At 39.0% G+C, this 21,589-nt stretch overlaps 1 protein-coding gene across 1 annotated transcript in view; it reads right to left on the reverse strand.

Annotated features, from left to right (window-relative positions):
• The window catches only part of DOCK1 (dedicator of cytokinesis 1), an 827,740-nt gene that overhangs the window by 640,755 nt on the left and 165,396 nt on the right, over window positions 1-21,589 (reverse strand). The window contains exons 6-8 of the mRNA XM_053692513.1: window positions 13,457-13,605; window positions 11,720-11,855; window positions 5,124-5,278 (exon numbers count right to left, since the gene is read on the reverse strand). Coding sequence (XP_053548488.1) covers window positions 5,124-5,278; window positions 11,720-11,855; window positions 13,457-13,605 — 440 coding nt within the window. The remainder of the gene's footprint in view (window positions 1-5,123; window positions 5,279-11,719; window positions 11,856-13,456; window positions 13,606-21,589) is intronic.

Consider the following 21,589-nt stretch of genomic DNA (forward strand, 5'->3'; position numbering starts at 1 on the left):
AGCAAATAAATGTGCAGTTTTATTCCATCGGAAAGGTGCTCCTTGAGACTCGTTTTTCACTTTGTATTATTGGTCAAGAGTGAGCACGCCTGACGGAGGATATCCCTGCAGGGGATTGGCCGGAGTGCCCAGATTGATTGACGGATAAAGAGGTATCCAGTAGAACGAGAGGAGGCCCTCAACACGTGATTCTATACATGCACGGATTGGTTAGTAGCCTACCTACCTGAAAAAGGAAACAAAGTATACAGTGGAGAATTGTTCTGACGACCGGGTAAGGCAATACGGCTAAAATTGATAACCATGGCGCAGGACACATGGAAATTGTAAGTGCCCCCAGTTAGCGGATCCTCTCTTCTGTCATATATTTATGTGGATTGCATGAATGGGAGTGTAACTTACTTTCCTACAGGCATTTCTACCGTATAAGTATATATTTACTTATATTTATACTATTTACGGCATCTTTATCTGGCATACTCAAACCCAATCCTTTTTCTTTATATATTGAAGAGTCGCTAAGCAATCATGTGTGGGAATATTCCCCTCCTGACCACTAGGAGGCAGCAAAAGACACCCAAACACAAATCTTTAAATCTATCCCACTTCCCATGATCCTCAGTCACATATATATAGCTAAGTAGATTAGGAAAAAAATAAAAGCAAGAAAGAGATAGCAGAAAGAGATAGCAGGGCTTGTGGACTCTCACCATCATGAAAGAAATTAATTTATCAGGTAACCATAATTTTAGTTTTTTCTACTGGTTGAGAAACCTGTGCAGCTTTCGCCCTTGTTCTGCAGCCCTGTGGTTTCCGGATCCCGACTAACAGGACTGTCTGAGAAAACTGGAGATCTGACCACCAGAGGAAAAAAAAGAAAGAAAAGAAAAGAAAAGAAAGAAAGAAAAAAAGAAAGAAAAGAAAGTCCAGGATTTCCATTATTGAAACGAAAAACTACACAAAATCACCAGGATACCACTACAAAAAAGAGCCAAGGAATCATCTTTACTTATACAACAGCTGACAACTTACCTCATACGATTGAGGTACCCTCTGGTAAGCGTATTATACATACCGTAAACAAAGAATTGTTGAAAACAAAGAACTGACCATTGGTTAATAGAACTGCATTGAACTTTTGGTATATACTTATTTTTTCACACAAAAAAGAACTAAGTCATCACTACAGTTAACATCAGTATAGAATTTCCTCTCTGTCCAAACACATTTTGATACATCAGTTTTACTGTTTCCATTTACATATTTGTGTTATAGTTTTAGCGCTGGTGCTCCTTCTTTATCCTTATAATATTTCTCTATATTAGCACATAAATATATTTCTCAATATCCCCAATGCATATCACCTTATTCAGATACAAGAGTAAGCAATATGCCCTCTACAAGGACAAAAATGCAGAGTGGTCAGAGACATGGTAACATTGCAAAATAAATCAAAGTAGCCAGTGCTCTAGAGAACATCTAGAGTTACATGCGCAGAAGAAATACTTAAGAACACAATATTTAAAAGTTACTTGCGTGTTCCTTTCCCGACTAAATCTCCAGTATCTTTAACACTGTCACTTTCACGCTCTCTTTACTACTGCCTGCAAGATTATTTTAGATAAGAGCAAGGGAAGTACATTTGAAATCATGACCTAGATGGAATGTTCAAGAAGCAGCATTTAATAGACTGGAAATAGGTGCACCCATTGAATAGGGAGGGCAAAAGTAGTGTGCACTAACCATGCAGTTTTCAGCCATGAACCAAGTACATTGAAAAATAGCATTTGGGTAGCTCAGTACCATACAGAGCAATTATAGGATAAAAAGGAGCCAACTGGAAAGGATTGTAGATTGCAGCTAAAGTATGAAACTAGAAGATCCATTTATGTATGAAGTGATGAAAGAGGAGGAGCACAGCTTGAGGTAGAGCAACCGTCCCCAAACAGGAGAATAATGTTTCTGCCTTTCTTTATGTGAAAGTCTGATTTTAACCCATTGATTAAAATTACCCCCTATCCCATGCAATGTCAATATGTATACTAAAATGCATAATAATATTATATGCCCTTGAAAATCTTCCTTCACTTAAGGGATGATGTGTATTAATACAGGGTTCTTCGAACCATGGGTTGGGACCCATTACTGGGTTGCAACACCATGCTTACTGGGTCATATCTTGTGTGTTGTAGAAGTGTGTGTGGTGTGTGTGTGTTGTATGAGAGTGTGTGTGTGTGCTGTATGAGTGTGTGTGTGTGTGAATGTTGTATGAGAGTGTGTGTGGTGTATGTTTATGTTGTATGAGTGTGTGTGTGTTTATGCTGTATGAGTGTGTGTGTGTTTATGTTGTATGAGAGTGTGTGTGGTGTGTGTGTGCTGTACGAGTGTTTGTGTGTGTTTATGTTGTATGAGAGTGTGTGTGTGCTGTATGAGTGTGTGTGTGTTTATGTTGTATGAGAGTGTGTGTGCTGTATGAGTGTGTGTGTTATGTTGTAGGAGAGTGTTTGTGGTGTGTGTGTGCTGTATGAGTGTGTGTGTTTATGTTGTAGGAGAGTATGTGTGGTGTGTGTGTGTTTATGTTGTATGAGTGTGTGTGTGTGTGTGTTTATGTTGTATGAGAGTGTGTGTGGTGTGTGTGTCTGTTGTACGAGAGTGTGTGTGCTGTATGAGAGTGTGTGTGTGTTGTATGAAAGAATGTGTGTTTGCGCGCTATTACATTCTACAACACTTTCAAGTTTGGCTAAATTCAGGTATAAAGTACACACATTTTAGTCACTTTGCCAAAAATTGCAGCTATCTTGTTAATATATTACTTCAGAAATTTTCAGACCAGGCATAAAAATAGGGTTGCGAAGGTATGTGGTACAATGGCACTGGGTCATCAGACATAAAGATTGAAGAACTTTATATTAATACACACATTTCTACTAGTACAGCATAAGTTAACCTGAAAATACAAAAACAAAAATATTTATGTCAAGTTTTTAATACATAAAAAAGATACAGTTCCAAAGAGAAAATGAAAATATGAGCTGCATTCACATTCCTTGTATTCTGTGGATTTCACGAACATTCTTTAAAGGTATTGTACCATGTGATTAGGAGAAAAGAGCATTGCATTAAACAAATGCTGCAGGATATATACATACATACAGTGGATATAAAAAGTCTACACACCCCTGTTAAAATGTCAGGTTTCTGTGATGTAAAAAAATGAGACAAAGATAAATCATTTCAGAACTTTCTCCACCTTTAATGGGACCTATAAACTGTACAACTCAATTGAAAAACAAACTGAAATCTTTTAGGTAAAGGGAAATAAAAAAATAAAATAATATGGTTGCATAAGTGTGAACACCCTTAAACTAATACTTTATTGAAGCACCTTTTGATTTTATTACAGCACTCAGGCATTTTGGGTATGATTTTTTCAGCATGGCACATCTTGACTTGGCAAGATTTGCCCACTCTTCTTTGCAAAAACACTCGAAATCTGATTGCGAGGGCATCTCCTGTGCACAGCCCTCTTCAGATAACCGCACAGATTTTGAATTGGATTCAGGTCTGGGCTCTGGCTGGGCCATCCCAAAACATTAATCTTCTTCTGGTGAAGCCATTCCTTTGTTGATTTGGATGTATGCTTTGGGTCGTTGTCATGCTGAAAGATGAAGTTCCTCTTCATGTTCAGCTTTCCAGCAGAAGCCTGAAGGTTTTGTGCCAATATTGACTGGTATTTGGGACTGTTCATTATTCCCTCTACCTTGACTAAGGCCCCAGTTCCAGCTGAAGAAAAACAGCCCCAAAGCATGATGCTGACACCACCATGCTTCACTGTAGGTATGGTGTTCTTTTGGTGATATGCAGTGTTGTTTTTGCACCAAACATATCTTTTGGAATTATGGCCAAAAAGTACAACTTTGGTTCATCAGACCAGAACACCTTTTGCAACATGCTTTTGGGAAACTTCAGATGTGTTTTTGCAAAATGTAGCCGGGCTTGGATTTTTTTTTTTTTGTAAGAAAAGGCTTCCGTCTTGCCACTCTACCCCATAGCCCAGACATATGAAGAATACGGGCGATTGTTGTCACATGTACCACACAGCCAGTACTTGCCAGATATTCCTGCAGCTCCTTTAATGTTGCTGTAGGCCTCTTGGCAGCCTCCCAGACCAGTTTTCTTCTCGTCTTTTCATCAATTTTGGAGGGACATCCAGTTCTTGGTAATGTCACTGTTGCACCATATTTTCTTCACTTGATGATGACTGTCTTCACTGTGTTCCATGGTATATCTAATGCCTTGGAAATTCTTTTGTACCCTTCTCCTGACTGATACCTTTTAACAATGAGACCCCTCTGATGCTTTAGAAGCTCTCTGAGGACCATGGCTTTTGCTGTAGGATGCGACTAACAAAATGTCAGGAAAGACCTACTAGAACAGCTGAACTTTATTTGGGGTTAATCAGAGGCACTTTAAATGATGACAGGTGTGTACTGACTCCTATTTAACATGATTTTGTATGTGATTGCTTAATTCTGAACACAGCTACATCCCCAGTTATAAAAGGGTGTTCACACTTATGCAACCACATTATTTTATTTTTTTATTTTTATTTCCCTTTACCTAAAAGATTTCAGTTTGTTTTTCAATTGAGTTGTACAGTTTATAGGTCACATTAAAGGTGGAGAAAGTTCTGAAATTATTTATCGTTGTCTCGTTTTTTTACATCACATAAACCTGATATTTTAACAGGGGTGTGTAGACATATATATATACATACACACACACACACACACACTTTAAAAAAATGTAATTTCAAAAACATGAAACACATTGGTATAAATATAACAGTTTCTTCACAAAATAAGTAAAAACATTAAAGGGCGATAGTACAATTTCCTCTACAGCCTAAAACTCACATTCTTCCTAGTTTTAAAAAAAGCTTTTATTTTTTTAATGGAAAATTGTGCAGTACTTAAATGTGTTTTATTTGTATTATTTGCCCTTTGTCCTGTTGCTACTTGTGTCAACTATAATGCCATATACAACAATAAATAGCAGAAACCAAGTACAATTAACATATTATAACTGTGATTGTATAAAAGAAAATATAGAAATGCACTCACCTGATAAACTTAGATTCCAGATGATCATAAAGAGACATAAGTACCTCTGCATCTTCTCCAATTTTGCAGACAACATTTTTTAAATTGACAAATAGCGCAAATGAGGGTGTGGCTGCAAACTTGGCTTGTCTGTTGATGTCATTCAGTTTCTGAGACTTAGAAAGGAAACAAAACATATAAAAAAAACATTTAAAACAATGCATTTAGAAAGCCAACATAGGAACAACATTTAAATGCCAATCAGCTTACTGTAAAAATAATGATCAGTTATAATATAAAGGAATAAGTAAGCTTACACTATTTATGTTAAACACTAAAACCAGCGATAGGAAAATTCCTAACACATAGCGTCCGCAGATCAATATTTTACAAACGTTGAGAGCCGCATAAAAAGTTATGACTTCTAAATAAAAACAAACAACATAGTTTCTAAAATGTCCAGTGGCACATGGCCAGATTTAGGTAAGGTTGCCGGGTACCCTTTATTTACTGCCCCCCCAAAGGTGGTATGTGGCCCATGGGCTTTCAGTTAACCATCTTTATCTATCATATTATACTGAGTATATATAGATAGATAGATAGATAGATAGATAGATAGATAGATAGAGAGAGAGATGATTTATTTTTCAGTATGTCAATATTTAAATGAAAAGGTTGAAATGTTTTTTGTATGCATGAATTTTTAAAATGTCACTTGAAATTTTCAAAGAAACATGGCCCTGAAATCCCTCTGCCAGTCTTCATTTCTCCATTATTTATTATACCACTGAATGGTTCTGTGGAATATGATGGTGTTTTAAAAAGATATTATTTATTATTATTATTATTGTTGATAATAATGATAATCATAATCATCATCCTTTGAATGCAAAAACATTTGATTTCTTTTTTATATGCATGAAAGAAAGAAATATTATGATAGCAAATATGGACGATTTATTTTATTACATAGATTTATCCAGCGCAATAGCACACTATCGGCTAGATTTAGAGTTTTGTCGGTAAGGACCCGCGTAGCTAACGCCGGCTTTTTTCTGGCCGCACCATAAAAATAACTCTGGTATTGAGAGTCCACATAAAGGCTGCGTTAGGCTCCAAAAAAGGAGCGTAGAGCATATTTATCGCAGCTTCAACTCTCGATACCAGAGTTGCTTACGGACGCGGCCAGCCTCAAAAACGTGCTCGTGCACGATTCCCCCATAGGAAACAATGGGGCTGTTTGAGCTGAAAAAAAACCTAACACCTGCAAAAAAGCCGCGTTCAGCTCCTAACGCAGCCCCATTGTTTGCTATGCGGAAACACTTCCTACGTCTGCACCTAACACTCTAACATGTACCCCGAGTCTAAACACCCCTAACCTTACACTTATTAACCCCTAATCTGCCGCCCCCGCTATCGCTGACCCCTGCATATTATTATTAACCCCTAATCTGCCGCTCCGTAAACCGCCGCTACTTACATTATCCCTATGTACCCCTAATCTGCTGCCCTAACATCGCCGACCCCTATATTATATTTATTAACCCCTAATCTGCCCCCCACAACGTCGCCTACACCTGCCTACACTTATTAACCCCTAATCTGCCGACCGGACCTGAGCGCTACTATAATAAAGTTATTAACCCCTAATCCGCCTCACTAACCCTATAATAAATAGTATTAACCCCTAATCTGCCCTCCCTAACATCGCCGACACCTAACTTCAATTATTAACCCCTAATCTGCCGACTGGAGCTCACCGCTATTCTAATAAAATGTATTAACCCCTAAAGCTAAGTCTAACCCTAACACCCCCTAAGTTAAATATAATTTACATCTAACGAAATTAATTATCTCTTATTAAATAAATTATTCCTATTTAAAGCTAAATACTTACCTGTAAAATAAATCCTAATATAGCTACACTATAAATTATAATTATATTATAGCTATTTTAGGATTAATATTTATTTTACAGGTAACTTTGTAATTATTTTAACCAGGTACAATAGCTATTAAATAGTTAATAACTATTTAATAGTTACCTAGTTAAAATAATAACAAAATTACCTGTAAAATAAATCCTAACCTAAGTTACAATTAAACCTAACACTACACTATCATTAAATTAATTAAATTAAATAACTACAATTACCTACAATTAAACCTAACACTACACTATCAATACATTAATTAAATACAATATCTACAAATAACTATAATGAAATAAACTAACTAAAGTACAAAAAATAAAAAAGAACTAAGTTACAAAAAATAAAAAAATATTTACAAACATAAGGAAAATCTTACAACAATTTTAAACTAATTGCACCTACTCTAAGCCCCCTAATAAAATAACAAAGCCCCCCAAAATAAAAAATGCCCTACCCTATTCTAAATTACTAAAGTTCAAAGCTCTTTTACCTTACCAGCCCTGAACAGGGCCCTTTGCGGGGCATGCCCCAAGAAGTTCAGCTCTTTTGCCTGTAAAAAAAAAACATACAATACCCCCCCCCCCCAACATTACAACCCTCCACCCACATACCCCTAATCTAACCCAAACCCCCCTTAAATAAACCTAACACTAAGCCCCTGAAGATCATCCTACCTTGTCTTCACCATACCAGGTTCACCGATCCGTCCTGGCTCCAAAATCTTCATCCAACCCAAGCGGGGGCTGGCGATCCATCTTCCGGCGGCTGAAGAGGTCCAGAAGAGGCTCCAAAGTCTTCATCCTATCCGGGAAGAAGAGTAGATCCGGACCGGCAACCATCATCTTCCAAGCGGCATCTTCTATCTTCATCCGATGAGGACCGGCTCCATCCTGAAGACCTCCACCGCGGACCCATCTTCATCCGGCGACGTCCAACTGAAGAATGACGGTTCCTTTAAGGGACGTCATCCAAGATGGCGTCCCTCGAATTCCGATTGGCTGATAGGATTCTATCAGCCAATCGGAATTAAGGTAGGAATATTCTGATTGGCTGATGGAATCAGCCAATCAGAATCAAGTTCAATCCGATTGGCTGATCCAATCAGCCAATCAGATTGAGCTCGCATTCTATTTTCTGTTCCGATCAGCCAATAGAATGCAAGCTCAATCTGATTGGCTGATTGGATCAGCCAATCGGATTGATCTTGATTCTGATTGGCTGATTCCATCAGCCAATCAGAATATTCCTACCTTAATTCCGATTGGCTGATAGAATCCTATCAGCCAATCGGAATTCGAGGGACGCCATCTTGGATGACGTCCCTTAAAGGAACCGTCATTCTTCAGTTGGACGTCGCCGGATGAAGATGGGTCCGCGGTGGAGGTCTTCAGGATGGAGCCGGTCCTCATCGGATGAAGATAGAAGATGCCGCTTGGAAGATGATGGTTGCCGGTCCGGATCTACTCTTCTTCCCGGATAGGATGAAGACTTTGGAGCCTCTTCTGGACCTCTTCAGCCGCCGGAAGATGGATCGCCAGCCCCCGCTTGGGTTGGATGAAGATTTTGGAGCCAGGACAGATCGGTGAACCTGGTATGGTGAAGACAAGGTAGGATGATCTTCAGGGGCTTAGTGTTAGGTTTATTTAAGGGGGGTTTGGGTTAGATTAGGGGTATGTGGGTGGTAGGTTGTAATGTTGGGGGGGGGGGTATTGTATGTTTTTTTTTACAGGCAAAAGAGCTGAACTTCTTGGGGCATGCCCCGCAAAGGGCCCTGTTCAGGGCTGGTAAGGTAAAAGAGCTTTGAACTTTAGTAATTTAGAATAGGGTAGGGCATTTTTTTTATTTTGGGGGTCTTTGTTATTTTATTAGGGGGCTTAGAGTAGGTGTAATTAGTTTAAAATTGTTGTAATATTTTTCTTATGTTTGTAAATATTTTTTTATTTTTTGTAACTTAGTTCTTTTTTATTTTTTGTACTTTAGTTAGTTTATGTTGTAGCTATATTAGGATTTATTTTACAGGTAAGTATTTAGCTTTAAATAGGAATAATTTATTTAATAAGAGTGAATTTCGTTAGATTAAAATTATATTTAATTTAGGGGGGTGTTAGTGTTAGGGTTAGACTTAGCTTTAGGGGTTAATACATTTATTAGAATAGCGGCGAGATTCGGTCGGCAGATTAGGGGTTAATAATTGAAGTTAGGTGTCGGCGATGTTAGGGAGGGCAGGTTAGGGGTTAATAAATATAATATAGGGGTCGGCGGTGTTAGGGGCAGCAGATTAGGGGTACATAAGGATAACGTAGGTGGCAGTCGGCAGATTAGGGGTTAAAAATATTTAATCGAGTTGCGGCGATGTGGGGGGACCTCGGTTTAGGGGTACATAGGTAGTTTATGGGTGTTAGTGTACTTTAGAGTACAGTAGTTAAGAGCTTTATGAACCGGCGTTAGCCCAGAAAGCTCTTAACTACTGACTTTTTTCTGCGGCTGGAGTTTTGTTGTTAGATTTCTAACGCTCACTTCAGACACGACTCTAAATACCGGAGTTAGAAAAATCCCATTGAAAAGATAGGATACGCAATTTACGTAAGGGGATCTGCGGTATGGAAAAGTCGCGGCTGAAAAGTGAGCGTTAGACCCTTTTTCGAGTGACTCCAAATACCGGAGGTAGCCTAAAACCAGCGTTAGGAGCCTCTAACGCTGGTTTTCACGGCTACCGCCAAACTCTAAATCTAGGCCTATATTTATCTGAATGGCACAATTAAATGGATTGTGATTAGACAACACCACAACTCTATTTTTAAAACAAAAATGCTGGACCAGCCAGGAGAGATGTTCAACTGTAAACCGGACTTTTGGGTGACATGAATACAGAAAACATTATTTTTAGAAGGTGAGAGGCTCATTGTGTCAATTTTGCACATACTGCAAAATTATGGATAAAAGAGATTTTACATTTTCCTTTAAAAGGGAGAGTAAATTAAACTTTCATTATTCAGATAGGGCCTGAAATTTTAAAACAACTTTCCACTTTCTTTTTATTTCTTGGCATTCTTTGTATAAGGCTAAACCTAGGTAGGCTCATAGATTTCTAGGCCCTTGAAGGCCGCCTCTTATCTCAGTGAATTTTAGTAGCTTTCACAGCTAGACAGTGCTAGTTCATGTATGCCATGGAGCACATTGTACTCGCTCCTGAGGAGTTATGCCTGAGTCAGCACTAATTGGCTGAAATGCAAGTTTGTAAATAGCACTGAGATAAGGAGGCAGTTCGCAGATGCTTAGATACAAGGTAATCATAGAGGTAAAAAGTAGAGTTGCCAGAGCAGCCAACTGTAACCATCTTTTAATATTGGCTATTTTCTTTGGATAGGTTTTGTCGGGTTGCCATTTACAGACAAGCGTTTTCAAATATTATGTTTTGTTTAGAGCAGGAGCCCAAATACATGTATTCTGAAGGGGGTACACACAGTAAAGAGGAGACCTGTGAATATCAACAAGATAATCATGAAAAATAAACTGTATGTACACAAGTTCCTCAATCTGCTCAATTGTGTAAGGGACACAATACAGCTGGAACATCAGACATCTTTGGGCTTGGCTGGAAAACCCTTCTTAAAACAGCTGGATTTGGTTTTGTAGTTCTCAAAACTGTGAATTTGTGTTTGCAGAAATAACATGACACTTCTTAACAGCAAAAAAGTGTTATAAAATAAACATACAGAGTTGAGAAATAGACCTTAAAAGACAGAATTATGAAATTAAACTTTGAATTTCAGATAAATCATACAATTCTCAGATTTATTTCAATTATCACATGTACTTCATTCTTTTGGTATCCTTTGTTGAAGGAGAGCAATGCTCTACTGGGGGCTAGCTGAATACATTGGATGACAGTGACAGGCAGCTAGCTCACAGTAGTGTGTTGCTTCTGAGCCTACCTATACAGGCTATGGAAACCATCAGAACAAAGCAAATTAGATAAGAGAAGTAAATTGGAAAATTGATAAAAATTGCATGTTCTTTCTAAATCATTAAAGTTTAATTTTGACTTTGCTGTCCATTTAATGCCATTGCTCCCTGCAACTCTATGTACAAAGAATCAACCAATACGAAGTTTCAAGAAGATCAATGAATAGAAGATTGTTTGGAGTGGAATAAATCTGTAAAAGGACTGCACAAGTGGGAGGAGGAGGAAGGGGCAAGCAATACAAATTAAACATGTTATTGTTTTAGTTCAATAAAACTAATTAATTATTATTATTATTAACCCCTTAACGACACACGTCGTACAGGGTACGTCATACACAAACTGGTCGTTAAAGACCAACGACGTACCCTGTATGTCGTTAGGGGGTTTAAAGTGGCTGGAAGCGATCATGATCGATTCCAGCCGCTTTCAAGGTATTGCCGTGATGCCTCGATATTGAGGCATCACTGCAATACCTTTTTTCAAACACTGATGCAGAGAGAGACACTCTGTGGCCCTCTCTGCATCGGCCAGCGATGGTGCTATCCTTGGTGGGTGGGAGCAGCTGCAGGGAGGCGAGCGGGTGGAGCCCTACACTATGGAACAGTGTAAAGGGAAGGAGGGAGAGAGGAGGGGGTCTTTTTTTTCTAAGGGAAAGCAAATCCACCACGATTTGTTTATTTATTATTATTATTATTATTATTATTATTTGGTGTTACCCTTTCTTCTTGTATTCGTTCCTCAACATGCTTTGATGCAATTTCATGTGCTCTAAAAAGACTAATTGTGCTGGTCTGCTCAGGGTCCAAAATGTTGCCATCTTCATCTCGAACAACCAAGTCCAAGTCAAGAATTCTGTTGTGCAAATAAGGAATTTAATTATTTTCCGTAGCAAAGTATAAGTACTCTCTTCCATATGTACTTTATTGAACATGTAAGAGCACTAATCATAATCATCCTAGATATGTATTTACATGGTGTCCTCGGTATAATTCTACCCTTATTTTAATTCTGTGAGGATATTTTTAATATGTCTTCCATTTGTCAAGTCTCAATACAAAATATATTCTCAAGATGTTTATTTGTGTTTGAACACAGAGCATCTGGAGGGTATGCAAACTTTAAGTAAATACATTGGCAGATGGTGAGGCACAATAACAAACAAGAAATTCATTAATTAAAAAGAAGGTTAGATTTTGAATTCCATATTCTGAATAGAATCAAGGATCTGTTTCAGAATTGCTTCTATGCAAAGTTAAAACAGTGTCACAAAATGCAAAATTGCCTTATCACATTGAATCAAACTCTAAATGGGATTTTCCTGAAATATTCACATATATACAAGCTAAAAGGCAAATTTCATAACTAGACACTAGTAATTCAGACTGGTAATCTAAAATGACAAAAACTAATAATGAACTATTTTATTCATTTCAGTCGTACATAAACAAATAAATACTAAACTCCACACGGAGTATTAATTTGAGAATGCACGCACAATATGCATCATTAAACACAACAAGGATGGTGTATGTGTGTGTTGATTATATGGCTACGGGAGAAAACAGAAGTGCTTCCCAAAATTCTGAAGGGTTGGGTAACCCATCATAAGTACCAATTATTCCGTCCTACTTGAGGTAGGTTCTGGGTTGGCTGTGCATAACTATTTGCAGATAGACCACCAAAAGAACCCATGCAGGCAAAAACAAACCATATAAGATCCTTTTAAAAGTATTAGGAAATTGGTAAGTTTCTTAGTCTAACCCTAGGTAAGTAAGGAAGCTGGAGCTGACAATGGTAGAAGCATGCTTTGTAAGATATTTTTACCAAATGCGTCTTGGGTCTATGAAACACACACTTAATTGCGATACTTAAAGTTATAGTAAACTCGTCCCTTTATAAAAACAGATCTGGGAAGGTTAATGATATTTTAGATGGAGTTTAATTCATCAGATGTAATAAAGATGCGCTATAACTTACTTTTTAACACAGATATGAAATTCAAAATAGCCCCAGGCTCTGCCACCCACTTTAAAAGTAAATTTTTCTGTGAGCTAAAGGTTTGAACTGTTCTCCAATCAGCACTCTCCCCTTAAGGCACTTTTGTTGTAGCTAGAGTGAGGACTGCAGAACAATTCAGACCGTTAGTTCACAGAAAAATTTACTTTTGAAGTGGGTGGTGGAGCGCGGGGTATTTAAATTTCATATCTATGTTAAAAAGTAAGTTAGAGTGCATCTTCATTACAACTGATTATTTTAAACTCCATCTAAGATGTCACTAACAGAATTTTATCTCCATTCATTTTCTTCTTTTTGTTTTTTGTTTTTAGAGACCTAGACCTTTATCCCTAGTTGTAAATTTGCAATATGGTTCAAATTTAAAATTATTTTAAAACCTTTGTTTTGTTTATATATTCTACAGTTCTGCTACTCATTGGCATCTCTCAATATCATACCGGTTTCCATAATCGATTCTTGCCGTTATCTTCTTTTTAAGTTCTTTAAGCTCATCTTGTGGTAGTGTTCCCGAGAGTATTTGTGATCGCCATTCCACCAGGTCATATATCATATTTCTTACACAATTAAACATTTCCCGATTATCTTGCTAATAACAGGAGAAGAAAAAAAAAAAACATGAAAAAAAGATGGGACTATTTTTATGTTGCTATATAAAGAGGATAAGCATCTGACTAAAAAATAATGATCTGTGTTATAAATGATATTAAATTAAAATGGTTAATAACAAAGTTAAATAAAAACAAAATTTATGCTTACCTGATAAATTCATTTCTCCTGTAGTGTGGTCAGTCCACGGGTCATCATTACTTCTGGGATATTATCTCCTCCCCTACAGGAAGTGCAAGAGGATTCACCCAGCAGAGCTGCTATATAGCTCCTCCCCTCTACGTCACCTCCAGTCATTCGACCAAAGGACCAACGAGAAAGGAGAAGCCCAAGGGTGTAGTGGTGACTGGAGTATAATCCAAAAAATTTTTTTAGCCTGCCATAAAAAACAGGGCGGGCCGTGGACTGACCACACTACAGGAGAAATGAATTTATCAGGTAAGCATAAATTTTGTTTTCTCCTGTTAAGTGTGGTCAGTCCACGGGTCATCATTACTTCTGGGATACCAATACCAAAGCAAAAGTACACGGATGACGGGAGGGACAGGCAGGCTCTTTATACGGAGGGAACCACTGCCTGAAGAACCTTTCTCCCAAAAACAGCCTCCGAAGAAGCAAAAGTGTCAAATTTGTAAAATTTGGAAAAAGTATGAAGAGAAGACCAAGTTGCAGCCTTGCAAATCTGTTCAACAGAAGCCTCATTCTTAAAGGCCCAAGTGGAAGCCACAGCTCTAGTAGAATGAGCTGTAATTCTTTCAGGAGGCTGCTGTCCAGCAGTCTCATAGGCTAATCGTATTATGCTACGAAGCCAAAAAGAGAGAGAGGTAGCCGAAGCTTTTTGACCTCTCCTCTGGCCAGAATAAACGACAAACAGGGAAGACGTTTGACGAAACTCCTTAGTTGCCTGTAGATAAAATTTCAGGGCACGGACTACATCTAGATTGTGTAGCAGACGTTCCTTCTTCGAGGAAGGATTAGGACACAAGGATGGAACAACAATCTCTTGATTGATATTCCTGTTAGTGACCACCTTAGGTAGGAACCCAGGTTTAGTACGCAGAACTACCTTGTCTGAATGAAAAATCAGATAAGGAGAATCACAATGTAAGGCAGATAACTCAGAGACTCTTAGAGCCGAGGAAATAGCCATTAAAAACAGAACTTTCCAAGATAACAACTTGATATCAATGGAATGAAGGGGTTCAAACGGAACACCCTGTAAAACATTAAGAACTAAGTTCAAACTCCATGGCGGAACAACAGTTTTAAACACAGGCTTGATCCTAGCTAAAGCCTGACAAAAAGCTTGAACGTCCGGAACTTCTGACAGACGTTTGTGTAAAAGAATGGACAGAGCTGAAATCTGTCCCTTTAAAGAACTAGCGGATAACCCCTTTTCTAAACCTTCTTGTAGAAAAGACAATATCCTTGGAATCCTAACCTTACTCCATGAGTAACTCTTGGATTCGCACCAATATAAGTATTTACGCCATATTTTATGGTAAATCCTTCTGGTAACAGGCTTCCTAGCCTGTATTAAGGTATCAATAACTGGCTCAGAAAACCCACGTTTTGATAAAATCAAGCGTTCAATTTCAAAGCAGTCAGCTTCAGAGAAGTTAGATTTTGATGTTTGAAGGGACCCTGGATCAGAAGGTCCTGTTTCAGAGGTAGAGACCAAGGCGGACAGGATGACATGTCCACTAGATCTGCATACCAAGTCCTGCGTGGCCATGCAGGTGCTATTAGAATCACTGATGCTCTCTCCTGTTTGATTCTGGCAATCAATCGAGGAAGCATCGGGAAGGGTGGAAACACATAAGCCATCCCAAAGGTCCAAGGTGCTGTCAAAGCATCTATCAGAACCGCTCCCGGATCCCTGGATCTGGACCCGTAGCGAGGAAGCTTGGCGTTCTGACGAGACGCCATGAGATCTATCTCTGGTTTGCCCCAACGTCGAAGTATCTGGGCAAAGACCTCCGGATGAAGTTCCCACTCCCCCGGATGAAAAGTCTGACGACTTAAGAAATCCGCCTCCCAGTTCTCCACTCCCGGGATGTGGATTGCAGACAGGTGGCAAGAGTGAGACTCTGCCCAGCGAATTATCTTTGATACTTCCATCATTGCTAGGGAGCTTCTTGTCCCTCCCTGATGGTTGATGTAAGCTACAGTCGTGATGTTGTCCGACTGAAACCTGATGAACCCCTGAGTTGTTAACTGGGGCCAAGCCAGAAGGGCATTGAGAACTGCTCTCAATTCCAGAATGTTTATTGGAAGGAGACTCTCCTCCTGATTCCATAGTCCCTGAGCCTTCAGAGAATTCCAGACAGCGCCCCAACCTAGTAGGCTGGCGTCTGTTGTTACAATTGTCCAGTCCGGCCTGCTGAATGGCATCCCCCTGGACAGGTGTGGCCGATAAAGCCACCATAGAAGAGAATTTCTGGTCTCTTGATTCAGATTCAGAGTGGGGGACAAATCTGAGTAATCCCCATTCCACTGACTTAGCATGCACAATTGCAGCGGTCTGAGATGTAGGCGTGCAAAAGGTACTACGTCCATTGCCGCTACCATTAAGCCGATCACCTCCATGCATTGAGCTACCGACGGGTGTTGAATGGAATGAAGGACACGGCATGCATTTTGAAGCTTTGTTAACCTGTCTTCTGTCAGGTAAATCTTCATTTCTACAGAATCTATCAGAGTCCCCAAGAAGGGAACTCTTGTGAGTGGAAAGAGAGAACTCTTCTTTTCGTTCACCTTCCATCCATGCGACCTTAGAAATGCCAGTACTAACTCTGTATGAGACTTGGCAGTTTGAAAGCTTGAAGCTTGTATCAGAATGTCGTCTAGGTACGGAGCTACCGAAACTCCTCGCGGTCTTAGTACCGCCAGAAGAGTACCCAGAACCTTTGTGAAGATTCTTGGAGCCGTAGCCAGTCCGAATGGAAGAGCTACAAACTGGTAATGCCTGTCTAGAAAGGCAAACCTTAGATACCGGTAATGATTTCTGTGAATCGGTATGTGAAGGTAAGCATCCTTTAAATCCACTCTGGTCATGTACTGACCCTCTTGGATCATGGGCAAAATTGTTCGAATCGTTTCCATCTTGAACGATGGAACTCTTAGGAATTTGTTTAGGATCTTTAAATCCAAGATTGGCCTGAAAGTTCCCTCTTTTTTGGGAACTAAAAACAGATTTGAGTAAAACCCTTGTCCTTGTTCCGACCGCGGAACTGGATGGATCACTCCCATTAATAAAAGATCTTGTACGCAGCGTAGGAACGCTTCTTTCTTAATTTGGTTTGTTGATAACCTTGACAGATGAAATCTCCCTCTTGGGGGAGAGGATTTGAAGTCCAGAAGGTATCCCTGAGATATGATCTCTAACGCCCAGGGATCCTGAACATCTCTTGCCCAAGCCTGGGCGAAGAGAGAAAGTCTGCCCCCTACTAGATCCGGTCCCGGATCGGGGGCCCTCGATTCATGCTGTCTTAGGGGCAGCAGCAGGTTTCCTGGCCTGCTTGCCCTTGTTCCAGGACTGGTTAGGTTTCCAGCCTTGTCTGTAGCGAGCAACAGCTCCTTCCTGTTTTGGTGCAGAGGAGGTTGATGCTGTTCCTGCTTTGAAATTACGAAAGGAACGAAAATTAGACTGTCTAGCCCTAGGTTTGGCTTTGTCCTGAGGCAGGGCATGGCCTTTACCTCCTGTAATGTCAGCGATAATCTCCTTCAACCCGGGCCCGAACAAGGTTTGCCCTTTGAAAGGTATATTAAGCAATTTAGATTTAGAAGTAACATCAGCTGACCAGGATTTTAGCCACAGTGCTCTGCGTGCCTGAATGGCAAATCCGGAATTCTTAGCCGTAAGTTTAGTTAAATGTACTACGGCATCTGAAATAAATGAGTTAGCTAACTTAAGGGCTTTAAGTTTGTCTGTAATCTCATCTAGTGTAGATGATTGAAGTGTCTCTTCCAGAGACTCAAACCAAAATGCTGCTGCAGCCGTGACAGGCGCAATACATGCAAGAGGTTGCAATATAAAACCTTGTTGAACAAACATTTTCTTAAGGTAACCCTCTAAATTTTTATCCATTGGATCTGAAAAGGCACAGCTATCCTCCACCGGGATAGTGGTACGCTTAGCTAAAGTAGAAACTGCTCCCTCCACCTTAGGGACCGTTTGCCATAAGTCCCGTGTGGTGGCGTCTATTGGAAACATTTTTCTAAATATCGGAGGGGGTGAGAACGGTACACCGGGCCTATCCCACTCCTTAGTAACAATTTCAGTAAGTCTCTTAGGTATAGGAAAAACATCAGTACTCGCCGGTACCGCAAAATATTTATCCAACCTACACATTTTCTCTGGTATTGCAACTGTGTTACAATCATTCAGAGCCGCTAACACCTCCCCTAGTAATACACAGAGGTTTTCCAGCTTAAATTTAAAATTTGAAATATCTGAATCCAATCTGTTTGGATCAGAACCGTCACCCACAGAATGAAGTTCTCCGTCCTCATGTTCTGCCGCCTGTGACGCAGTGTCTGACATGGCCCTAATATTATCAGCGCACTCTGTTCTCACCCCAGAGTGATCACGCTTGTCTCTAAGTTCTGGTAATTTAGCCAAAACTTCAGTCATAACAGTAGCCATATCCTGTAATGTGATTTGAAATGGCCGCCCAGATGTACTCGGCGCTACAATATCACGCACCTCCCGAGCGGGAGATGTAGGTACTGACACGTGAGGCGAGTTAGTCGGCTTAACTCTCCCCTCGTTGTCTGGTGAAATATGTTTAATTTGTACAGATTGACTTTTATTTAAAGTAGCATCAATACAGTTAGTACATAAACTTCTATTGGGCTCCACTTTGGCATTAGCACATATAGCACATGTATCTTCCTCTAAATCAGACATGTTTAACACACTAGCAATTAACTAGCAACTTGGAAATGCTTTTTTAAGTAATTTACAATAATATGAAAACGAACTGTGCCTATAAGAAGCACAGAAAAAAATTATGACAGTTGAAAATAATTAAGTTATAGCATCAATCTTTGTCAGAAATATACAATTTTAGCAAAGGATTGTTCCCATTAGCAAAGGATAACTAACCCAGGCAGCAGAAAAAAATACACAAATAAACGTTTTTTATCACAGTCAACTACAATCTTCACAGCTCTGCTGTGATGATTACCTCCCTCAAAAAAGGCTTTGGAGATCCCTGAGTTCTGTAGAGATGAACCGGATCATGCAGGAAGAAAATGAACCTCTGACTGAGTTTTTTGATGCGTAGTAAAAGCGCCAAAAATGGCCCCTCCCCCTCACACATAACAGTGAGAGAGATCAGTGAACTGCTTTAATTTAAACAAAAACTATTGCCAAGTGGAAAAAATAGTGCCCAAAACATTTTTTCACCCAGTACCTCAGAGAAATAAACGTTTTTACATGCCAGCAAAAAAACGTTTAACCTCAATAAATTAATTGTTATTTAAAACCTATTGCAAGTCCCTGCAAATTAGGTTAAGTCTATGCATACAGTATAAATCCAGTGAAGTACCATTCCCCAGAATACTGAAGTGTAAAATATACATACATGACAGCCTGATACCAGCTACATCTACTGCATTTAAGGCTGAGTTTACATTATAACGGTATGGCAGGATTTTCTCATCAATTCCATGTCAGAAAATAACAAACTGCTACATACCTCTTTGCAGATTAATCTGCCCGCTGTCCCCTGATCTGAAGTTTACCTCTCCTCAGATGGCCGAGAAACAGCAATATGATCTTAACTACTCCGGCTAAAATCATAGAAAAAACTCCGGTAGATTCTTCTTCAAATTCTACCAGAGAATGAATAACACACTCCGGTGCTATTATAAAATAACAAACTTTTGATTGAAGTTAAAGGGATACTAACCCCACATTTTTTCTTTCATGATTCAGATAGAGCATGCAATTTTAAGCAACTTTATAATTTACTCCTATTATCAATTTTTCTTTTTTCTCATGTTATCTTGATTTGAAAAAGCAGTAATAAAAGGTTAGGAGCCGGCCCATTTTTAGTTCAGCACCTTGGTAGAGCTTGCTGATTGGTTTGCTACATTTAGCCACAAATCAGCAAGTGCTACCCAGGTGCTGAACAAAAAATGGTCCAGCTCTAAAGCTTACAGTACTGCTTTTTCAAATCAAGATAGCATGAGAACAAAGAAAAATTGATAATAGGAGTAAATTAGAAAGGTTCTTAAAATCTCATGCTCTATCTGAATCATGAAAGAAAAAAATTGGGTTTAGTATCCCTTTAATAAACTAATTAAATCACCACAGTCCTCTCACACATCCTATCTATTCGTTGGGTGCAAGAGAATGACTGGGGGTGACGTAGAGGGGAGGAGCTATATAGCAGCTCTGCTGGGTGAATCCTCTTGCACTTCCTGTAGGGGAGGAGATAATATCCCAGAAGTAATGATGACCCGTGGACTGACCACACTTAACAGGAGAAAGAATAGATATACACACACTATGTAATTACATTATTTATTTTGCCAGATTTTCATGTAATTTGGCTCTTTAAAGCGCTCTTTAAAATAAAATAAAAAATCCTTTTATTACCCATTCCCCAGTTTTGCATAACCAACACTGTTATATCATTATACTTAACTCTTTAGTGCTATTTACAATCTTACATTTTAGCCAATCAGTAATGGTTCTTGCATAACCATTATTTTCCACCGGAGTGAGCATGTTATCTATATGGCACACATGAATTAGCACTGTCTAGCTGCTGTGCAAAATTTAAAAAGCATTGAGATAAGGGGCAGCCTGCTGGGGCTTAGAAATCTGCACACTTAGGAGGTTATAAAGTATATTAAGATAACAATGACGGTTATGCAAAACTGGAGACTAGGTAGTGAAGATGTTAACTATCTTTTTAAACAATAAAATAAAGAAATGCAATCCAATTTCACCTGAGGAAGGGGAGGAACCCTGAAACATGTTGTAAGAATTACAGACCTGGCTGGGCAAGCAGTTTTTTTTTGTCTCTCCACTTTTTAAACCACTTCTTTATTTACGGTTTAAAGCTTAGCGTGGGTATTCTGCTTTTATTATTTCTTCTGTATGTATGCATTTGCTTTCTGATGATATGATACTATGCTACATTGAATTGTTTTAAAATAAATATATATTATTTCAACCCACATTTTTTGGCGCTGTCTATTTTTATAAATCTCTAAGGCTTTTTTTCGGTTATTAATACAGCAGCCTCAATATACGGTAGAATGTCCCTTTAAATTGTGCTGGATACAGAACCCTGCAATATTCCACACAGCTATTATGTGATTTACATCTACATTAAATGAAGAAAAATATACTATAAGCAAATTGGAGTATATACAGTAGGGATGGGCGAATGTGTTTAGATCCGAATTCAAATGTTAGAACGAATGTTATTGTAGAAATTCGATTTACATAATAGAATGTTGATAAGAACGAATATTCTTAAAAATTCGATTTTCGAATGTTATTTACAGTTTTCGAATGTCACATCCGAATTCGAATGTCACATTCTATTATTCGAACGAATATTTTCTAATTTTATTGAAAAATTCGAAAATAGAATGATAACATAATTTATGCTTACCTGATAAATTCCTTTCTTCTGTTGTGTGATCAGTCCACGGGTCATCATTACTTCTGGGATATAACTCCTCCCCAACAGGAAATGCAAGAGGATTCACCCAGCAGAGCCGCACACAGCTCCTCCCCTCTACGTCAGTCCCAGTCATTCGACCAAGAATCAACGAGAAAGGAGTAACCAAGGGTGAAGTGGTGACTGGAGTATAATTTAAAAGATATTTACCTGCCTTAAAACAGGGCGGGCCGTGGACTGATCACACAACAGAAGAAAGGAATTTATCAGGTAAGCATAAATTATGTTTTCTTCTGTTATGTGTGATCAGTCCAC

The sequence above is a fragment of the Bombina bombina genome, chromosome 9 (genome assembly GCF_027579735.1).
Source record: "Bombina bombina isolate aBomBom1 chromosome 9, aBomBom1.pri, whole genome shotgun sequence".
Taxonomy (NCBI): domain Eukaryota; kingdom Metazoa; phylum Chordata; class Amphibia; order Anura; family Bombinatoridae; genus Bombina; species Bombina bombina.